The 8,953-nt window shown below is 35.9% G+C and overlaps 2 protein-coding genes across 2 annotated transcripts in view; both read right to left on the bottom strand.

Annotated features, from left to right (window-relative positions):
• Positions 1 to 502: 502 nt before the first annotated feature.
• Positions 503 to 8,953, bottom strand: part of HemK2 (HemK methyltransferase 2) — a gene marked incomplete in the record, with an annotated part of 278,137 nt that continues 269,686 nt past the window's right edge. Inside the window, 5 exon segments of the mRNA XM_019042619.2 lie at positions 503 to 2,131; positions 2,847 to 3,013; positions 3,609 to 3,869; positions 5,263 to 5,387; positions 6,394 to 6,553. Coding sequence (XP_018898164.2) covers positions 1,909 to 2,131; positions 2,847 to 3,013; positions 3,609 to 3,869; positions 5,263 to 5,295 — 684 coding nt within the window.
• On the bottom strand, positions 6,420 to 8,535 carry Snapin (SNAP associated protein). The gene is made up of 3 exons (XM_019042622.2): positions 7,813 to 8,535; positions 7,171 to 7,279; positions 6,420 to 6,559 (listed from the first exon to the last, which is right to left on the bottom strand). The coding sequence occupies exons 1-2, from the start codon at positions 7,962 to 7,964 to the stop codon at positions 7,222 to 7,224; spliced, it is 210 nt and encodes a 69-aa protein (XP_018898167.2). The 5' UTR covers positions 7,965 to 8,535; the 3' UTR covers positions 6,420 to 6,559; positions 7,171 to 7,221.

Raw genomic sequence — 8,953 nt, 5'->3', positions numbered from 1 at the left:
TTAATCTCATCACCGAATGTAGAAAAAGATGATGAGCGGAACTGAAGCCAGCTGAAAGCTTGTATGCAAAGGTAATATAAGGTTTGGATGAATACTGGTGAAGATTTGACCAGAAAAGTTAATGTACTGCCATTTTCGTGATCAATATCACTTGAATTTTTTCAATGAAAGTATAATTATCAGAGAACATATGGATTGCATTTTGCAAAAAGGAACCACTAGCATTGCAATGTTGCTAAGATTGTGCAACTTCTTTTGTCTTGGAGGAAAAACCAGGTTATCCCTTAATAGTTTCTATTTTACATCGCTAAAAAATGTAAATTTAAGAAAAAAATTACCATCTAAATTTCATAGTTTTTCACAATTTCCGCAATTTTATTGCAAAGGATGAAGTTGCACGATCTTAGTATCATTGCAATGCTAGTGGTTCCTTTTTGCAAAATGCAATCCATATGATTATGTTCTGGTAAGGGTGAAAAACACAGTGTATGAACTTACGACATTTAGCATTAAATATCCTTGATTTCAACATTTTTACAGAGGACTCTTGATGACGTACAATAATTGAAAAACCAGGGGCAGACTGGGATCAGAAGAGTAATTGGGAATATCAGCCTATAGTGCTTGAGAATATCAGCCTATAGTGCTTGAACGGACCCAAATCAGTGGTTTTCTGCATTAGGAAGGAGATAAATTGGTCTGAAATTATCCTAAATATTGACAGGCCCATCAAGATTTCTTGTGGTGTTCGTACCTGCTTGCCCGCTCTTGTGTAAAAAATTATACTTGTTGCCTGTTTTTACTATTAATGAAACTTGAGCGAGTTTAAATTGAGTACCGTGGCAAATTGGCTAATTTAATTGTGAGAAAATTAAAAATGCTTGTGCAATTTTGGAGCTCACCACCTCCTTTCCATTGTAATGAAAAAAATTCCTGCATTATAACATTATTGTTTGGCTTTTTAGTTGTTATACTTAACATGATTAAACAGCTTTAAAAAACAAGAAAATTTTTTTTAAAAAAAAAATGAGCTAATTTATTTCAACAAATAATATAAACCACCAATTACCTTATTTAGTACCACTAGTGATTTCTAATATGATAAAAATCATCACATAATAATTAATAGGCAGTTCAAACTCTTTAAAACAAAAAATTTCTTTCACAAAAAAAGGCAACAAAATCCTTACGAAAATAACCATGATAATAAATACGGATTAAAAAGTCTAATAGACAGTAAAAGAAAAAAATACTTTTAGATACATAACACCATGGCTCTTTCAGGCTCTCAAACATAAAAACCTAAAAAATTCCCCAAATTTTCTGACCGATGCAATGATTTAATAGATTAAAAAACGAGAAGTAATTCCCACACACTTTTTTTTAAATAGACCTTAGAATTCTCCAATACTACCAATTAATCTCCAATTTTCTGAGGGAAAATTCTTCCAAGATTTTGTGTCAAATTTGCAGGCACCCAGTGAACAGCATTGACATTACACTGTGATACAATGGAGCTGTGCATACCATACATATAGAAGAAAGAACATAAGTGCAAGACTTTGAAGCGTCAAGTTTTGCATCCTCGTGGTATGTGTTCAGTGTTAAACGATTTTATTGAGGGCGTATTAATTGAACAAATACGTGTGTGAGAGATACTGCATGAATTCATCATAAAATTTGAAGAATTCATCTTTCATTATGTTGTAGATATTTCAAAGAGTTTGTTTTTATTTTTGATTTGTTTATAGAAATTATGTCTGGTTTGTTATGTTATGGACTCAGCTTGACAGAAACTTAGAATAAACATTTCATAAAACTTTCGACTAAGTAACCTGAATCAATTTAAATAAGAGAAAATATATAAAACAGTAAAAAAAAGTAAACAGAATATACATTATACACAAATTACAAAACGTTACTTACGAGACAAGATATAAAGCTATAGCAGAGGTTGGAAACGCAAAATGGATAGAGCCTCGTTGCGAACTTTACGTTTCGCAACTGTTTCCCGCGGTAAAACCAACAGATCGTAATTTCGACTTTAATTGCCTCGGGTTGATTTTCTTCGATGACCACAAAATAACCGACAGAATTTTTAGAGAGGAGGTATGACAAGTTTCCCAATAATCTGAAATGAATAACAGGAAGACCATCATTAGAAAACTACCTAACTTATGAAGTACTGATGCATGAAAGTCTTTAACAGCTGTGCTGTTTCATTAAAAGTGTATTTAAACACTGAAACTAGAAAAATATGTGTCGCTGTTGATAACCTCACATATTTCCTCTTAAATTTTACTTTCCTCAGAAGCATCAAATAAGCATTATGGCACTTGATTAATGTATGATTCCTATTTGCCTTTTTAAGTATACATGCATCTTGAAATCTCATGTTAAAATGACGAGTAATATTCTCAGAGAGAAGTGAGAGATGGGAAGGAGCCCTGAGACAATCAGGATGGGTCAATGCAAAACAAGATACGTCTTTTTCTAATTTCACTGCTGGTAAAATTTGTTGAAAGTTCAAAAGGGGCCAAAATTAGAGTGATCTGAGACAATATCTTACTGTGCTTTGAAAGTCAAATTCTGTTCAACCTTAGATACATGATATTGCAATGCTGGTGTCAAGAAAAATGTATCAGATGAGTTCGCTCAATACCTAATTGTTCAAAATCAAGTTAATTTAAAGGTACAAGGCTGCTATTATTGGTCAGGTTCAGGAGAATTCATTTTCTAATTTAGAAAAATCAGTTTACCTCTGAAACAAAATCACAAAAGAAAAAAACGAAATCTTTCACCACTGACTAAGATATGAACAATAATGTTCTGGAAACTCATCTTACCTATCTAAAACTTGCCGTCCAGTTTTACCGCCTGCCCAGGATGCAACTATTCCACCTGACTCAATTTCCTCATCAGGAGTGACAACATAAGGAGGATTGAACACCAACAAGTCTACCTGATTGTTTAGGCACAGCGCAGAGTCTAAGTCCATCTGGATAACGTCAACCTGGAGGATTGAAAGAAAATTTGTTAGAAAGAGCAAGAGTGCGTCATATCATGGAGGTCGAAAGTTGTGTTGTATTTGACGGTATAAACAAAACTAGTATGGTACGGTCATGAGAGTAGTATGACGAAAGAAAGGCTGCCAAAAATTATGCTTGATTTGTTTCCTCCTGAGAGATGACAAAGACAACATCCAGTAAGAGGGTGGCAACACAGGGTTGAATCATATACTTCAATTACATCAGATTCGTAGAATTTTGACGGAAACTTGATTTTGAAAATTTGGTTACTGCTCCCTCCAATACCTTGACAAAACACCCTACATAGTCACTTATCAAAGCCGGCTGAATAGTACAATTGTACAGGTTTGTAATACACAATATTCAATAAGGCACATGATAAAGATTAGTACAGTTCTTAGAACCAAAATTCAAAACATGCCCTTTCAGGAGAAACATACTTGTTTCATGTGCGGATTGACAGAGGATTGGAGAGTGACTTTTTCCTCACATTATCTCCAATTTGTAGAGGTGGCGTCTTTACTATTTGCACTACATCAAGCTTGGAGAAGAGAAAAAAAAGTTGCATTCACAACTTACTTGTGCATCATTTATCCGGGCTGTCTCGCAAGTTGCTACACACGCGTCCCAATTAATATCCACTGCCATGCAAAATGAACGAGCAGCTAGGAATTTGCTGAGAGCTGTAATGATGACTCCAGAGCCAGAGCCAACTTCCAACAAAACCAGTGGCTGAATTTTTTCTTGAATGAAATGGAGATCTGATTCAAGGGCATCCAAGAGCAAAAAAGAGTCTTCGCTTGGCTCATAGACATTTTCTGATAGATCACTCGACCAATCCTAAAACGGTTTTATCATAAAGATGCATGATGCTGGTTAGATGATTCAATCAGCTCTCAGAAAAGTCACTAATGTCCATTTTTTTCAGTTAATTAAGGAAGCTTGGAAAAATATACAAGTCTCTAAATTGCATTACAGGGCATATAATGTCCAAATGCTCAGAGTTAGGATGACGGATTGTGGAAACGGATACATGGATAGTCACCACTCCTCTTGCCAGGATACAGTAATTCAAAAGAAATAAACACTGGACATTAGTGAATTTTGCATGAAGTCTCAAGGATGCAGGAATTTCATAGGTTTCCCATTTTTCAAATTTGCTTTTCCATGTTGAAAACTCCTTTCACCACAAATTTTTTTTAAAAAAATTACCTTTTTTCAATTATACTCTTTCCTTACAAGTCGCCATAATATCCATGCTGGTGCAAGTTGTCCATCCCATTTTTAAGACCCAATTCCTCAGTTTCCCCATTGGTAAAACTTATTCTCAGGGCCTTCTCATTTTGCCTCGCAACTGATTGCAACTGGCAGGTTAGAAGTTTCGGCACCCCTTGAGTTTTTTAAATCTGAGTTTCGAAGCTGTTCAATTTCTTCAAACAATTTTTTGAAGAATTATAAAGCTACTTTTCCCTCAACCTGATCACTACTGGGAGAAATTTCAAAATTGATACTTTCACTTTCTGATGACATTAAAGTCATCATCATCATCATCGTCATCAGATGATTGTTCTAAATAGACGGTGAACAAGGGTTAAAACTGACTTAGGTGTGATATTAAGGACATGGATAAAAAATAAAAATAAATCGCAGTGGTATGGGTCCTGTTAAAGATAATAAAAATAGATTCAACCTATCATTACAAGAAAGATTGGAATGCTGGAATATTAATCAATTGAAGTGAATCAAATTAAATCCTTACACCACCTTATGGTGTATAATGAAAAAAGAACATTGAATACGACCAGAATAAACTTTAAATTTGAAGCTTCTGAAAGATTTGCAGTGGTTTAATTGAAGAAAATCTACAAATTTTAATCGCATGCACAAATGACAAAAGACAACGTGAGAAAGTTACCAGCAGCTTTCTTAATCTTTTGAATTGTGATGCAATAAGGCTCAAACAGTGCGGCAAATGAATAGGTCTTCTGCTTGCGTCAGGGATATGCAAATTAAGAACTTTCTTTTATGAATAATTTTGCAAGAAACACAATGAAGCCACTGGTTTTCCCTGAGAAAAAACTCAAACGCTAAAAAATAAAACAATGCTTCAAGTGGGAATTTATTTTTAAGTGCCTTCAATAGTGTCAAGGTTTGGATCCAGATAGAGGGAAACCAGTATGCAATTAAGAAGGACACAATATCCAATCAACATTCAGGATAAAAATATACTTACTGGAGTAGCCAATTTAGGAACACTGATTGACATATTTTTTTGTGGAATATATAGAGCTAGGACATCTGCGATCGAATCTGCACTTGCTCTTTTTCTGCCTGAATCTGAACTTTCCTCAACCTTTCCTACACAAAAAGAGACGGATTTTATTGATTATTGAGTGATTTATGCTGTATGTGATAAATAATTTATACAAATTGCAAGTTGATTTAAAGACTACCTTAGGCTCTAGGCGTACTAAGGCTTTAAGCAATAGGGTCCAACCTGCCTCCAAGTTAGATCAACATTTAGAGCTAAATTCTCCTCCTTTCATCACTTATTTATTATCAATTTTACTATGGCATTAAGAAAAACTCTAAATCTCTAACTCTACCTCTCATATTTGGGCGTATTTCTGCCAAACGGAACTATGCGCATTAAGACATGAGCCCTGAGACTAACTAGGTTATATGCGTAACAGGGCTCACATCATAATGAACATAGTTCCGTCTGGCAGAAGTACGTCTTAAGTCTTCGTTTTTAATCTTAAGAGGTGCTTTATGCCCAGTCCTCATTCATTGTAAGGATGGCTCGCCAACCAAAGATTGAATGCTGTTCTGATAGACGCTTACTAGACGGTGGTAAATTTGCTTACTGCTACAGCGGCTTTTCCAATTCTCGGTGTCGTTTTGACAACACCTCTGCCCTTGGAGGGAGAAAAACAGGAGGCTGCTCTGGACTGATGGTGGGTCCAATCAGAACCAAATAAGTTTGCGGTTGCCTTCCTGATTGGGCATAATAAACGTTGCTTAAAACGACCTAACTCCAAAAGGGCAAATCTACTCTAAATAAGTTTACTTCCTTTCGCAATTAGAATTTTTGTTTTTTGGAACAAGCCCCATGGCTATGACATCATGTCAAATTTTTATCTCTGATCTTGGAGGTATCTTGTGCTCAACATTTAATTATTTTTGACATAGCTAATACTACTTAGCGGAGCACTAATGATGAGTAATTTTCGAGAATAATACATATTAATACCTCACTTATGCCCAAGCAAATTTTGCATCTTCCTCACTCCTAATGGTACTTTCTATACCACATCCTTAACATTCATTTACTTACTAAGATGATGAATGACGATCAACAAACCTGAGCTGCCTGGAGAATGTTACTAACAATCAGTATTTTTTGACGAGCATTTGCTAACTTGGTGACGTAGACATCTAAATTGATTGGGCTCGACTGCTCAGCAGATATTTTTGCCAACTCTTCTTGTAGACCATCAATCTGCTTCTTCAGCTCTTGCTGACTTAACCTGTGATTGCACAACATTTCTTTCATTTGGTAAAAACGCAAGCAACTTTGTTGAAAAAAAAGAGGTACTTTTGCAGGTAAGGTAAATTAGATGGCCTAAAAGTAATTCAACGAGAGAGAATTCAGTAACACATTCTTAGAATGTACATTGCAGTGAGTACAAATTCTTTTCTTCGAAAATGAATTATACAAGATACATATCAAAACAAATGAAGAGCGATACTGCCAAGCAATTATAACGATTTTCTGAATAGTTTGATTACTTCCACTGCTGATCTGTATAGTTTGGTATGCAATTCTTTTTGAGTTGAATACGATGTTAAATTCTTAGCTGCTTAATTGACACATGCTAGATTGGATAGTAAGTTCAGCTAAAATAAGTTGTGAATGATCTCTGCCTCTAAGCAACTTGATGTTAGGGAAAAAAGCTGAGATGATACGGTACCTCTGGCAAGATTGCTATTATGTTTGACAACCTGAAGACAAGTATAAGAGTAAGTCTGGTTTATACGAAGAAGGAAGTATATTGAGGTCATAAAACTCATACAATTTTTTCTACTTAAAATAGGTAAGGACGTTGCCTGCAAGAATGAAGAGGCCGTAACTACACACCTGCGATGCACCGCTAGGAGATGAAACTCGGCCGCAGTTTGACATGTGTTCTTATGGTAGAACGCCTGACGCATGTTTCTTTTGTGCCTTTATCTTCACAGGGATTGAACTGATGCAAAAATTCATAAAAACCTTTTTGAGAGAGGATGAAATTTCACATCAGAAAACTAACTAATCCATGTATAACATTGTTTAATAATTGAGGAAATGAAAGCGTAATACAGAAAATCGTTACTCCTCTCAGATTCTAAAGTGCTGCTCATGCAACTTCAGCCAATCGAGGGCCACTCTGACTGGTCCATGCAGCGACTGCCTCACTCATCGATGCACCAATGACCTGGAGATGCTTGTGGTTTTCGGTATGTATCTACTAGCTTTACGTCACAAAACTGACTAGTTAAGGCCTCTCCATTCTCGCAGGCAACGGTAAGGAGTAGAGCATTTGCCAGGATGGTTAGTATTAGTGACTGCAACCTGAAAAAGTTCTTAACAACCTTCTAGAGCTGGTCAGAAGTGCTTTCTGGTTAAATCTTTGCAAGACAAATCTTAGATCAATACGTTCTCTTATCACTAAAATAATGCGAACTTTTTTAGAAGTGCTTGGACAAGTGTTTTACAGGGGAAGAAATAATGGGAGTTTACCTGCAAGCAGCCACTCTTTCGTCAAGAGTGTCAATAGTTGGCTTTAGCAAGCACATCAAACCCTCTGCCAAGGCATCTCTTGTGGGATTTTCACAGAAGTCTTCCGTCTTATCGTCTGCAGATGTATTGGTACTTTGACTTTCAACATCCATTAATATTTCGAATGGAGAGTTATTGTGCAATTTATGAATTTGCAAATGATGAACAATTAGGATTGTCTTCACAGCTGAACAAGCATTAAGGTTTGAGTGAATGAGGAGCGGAGGAATCCTACAAGTTTTCGGTGAACTAAAGTCAAGGTGTGAGAGAAAATGGAGAGGAAAGTTAATGAGTAGAGATAAATAGAGAGGCAAACATCTGTACTATTGAAAGGTCTAAAATAAAAATTTAACTAATGATAAATGAAACTCAGGAATATAGGGGCAGTCAACACACCAAGTAAGTCACAGGTTGCACAGGTACAGGTCAAGCAGAAAAAGTTAGGTTAAGTCAGAAAAAATTATAAACACAGCAACGGTTCGAAACAGCTGATCAACGACCTCTCAACTGTCATCAAATGTTTTGTTTATTTGCATGTGCAATTGTGCATATGAGTGCATACTGCAATAAATTGCAATGTGCAGTGTGCAACATACATGAACGATAGTGCCGTTTCTGAAATTATTTTAATTATTTTTTCAATTCTCTGATCGTACTCATGTAAGTTGTATATTTGGGACACATGTAAGTTATAACACCAAAATCCTTCATTTTCTGACTCTTTCAACGGGGTCGTATTTCTTGTCGTTCCCCAAATTGTAAGGCCCCTTAAATTGCATCGCTAAAGGGAGCCTTAACATTTAAGAGACAACCATGAATACGACCCCTAGGCATTATCATTGCTTGCATTGCATGCTAGCGATCACTGATTGGAAGTAGTGGTTACAACTGGTCAGGTACTGGTGATTTTTGCACTTCATCCTCCAGAGAAAACCTATCTTAAAAATCAGGTATACTGATAACACTAGTAATCAATCGAAGGCAACTGTGCCTTTTAAATCGTTACCAATAGAGTTCCTCCCGAAGATTCTCTGATCATGATAAGAAAATCCTTACAGGATTTTTTTCTGTGCTATAAAATAATCACATGATCTTACCCAAA

The sequence above is a fragment of the Bemisia tabaci genome, chromosome 4 (assembly GCF_918797505.1).
Source record: "Bemisia tabaci chromosome 4, PGI_BMITA_v3".
Classification (NCBI taxonomy): domain Eukaryota; kingdom Metazoa; phylum Arthropoda; class Insecta; order Hemiptera; family Aleyrodidae; genus Bemisia; species Bemisia tabaci.
The sequence above is the reverse complement of the archived record's forward strand: the minus strand, read 5'-3'. Positions and strand labels throughout refer to the sequence as shown.

Bases quoted from the DNA above. Each gene is read 5' to 3' on its own strand.
- Snapin (XM_019042622.2), bottom strand. From the start codon at position 7,964: ATGGATGTTGAAAGTCAAAGTACCAATACATCTGCAGACGATAAGACG. The intron at 7,280-7,812 runs GTAAACTCCCAT...TTTTTGCATCAG, and splicing joins GAAAGAGTGGCTGCTTGCAG to TTCAATCCCTGTGAAGATAA.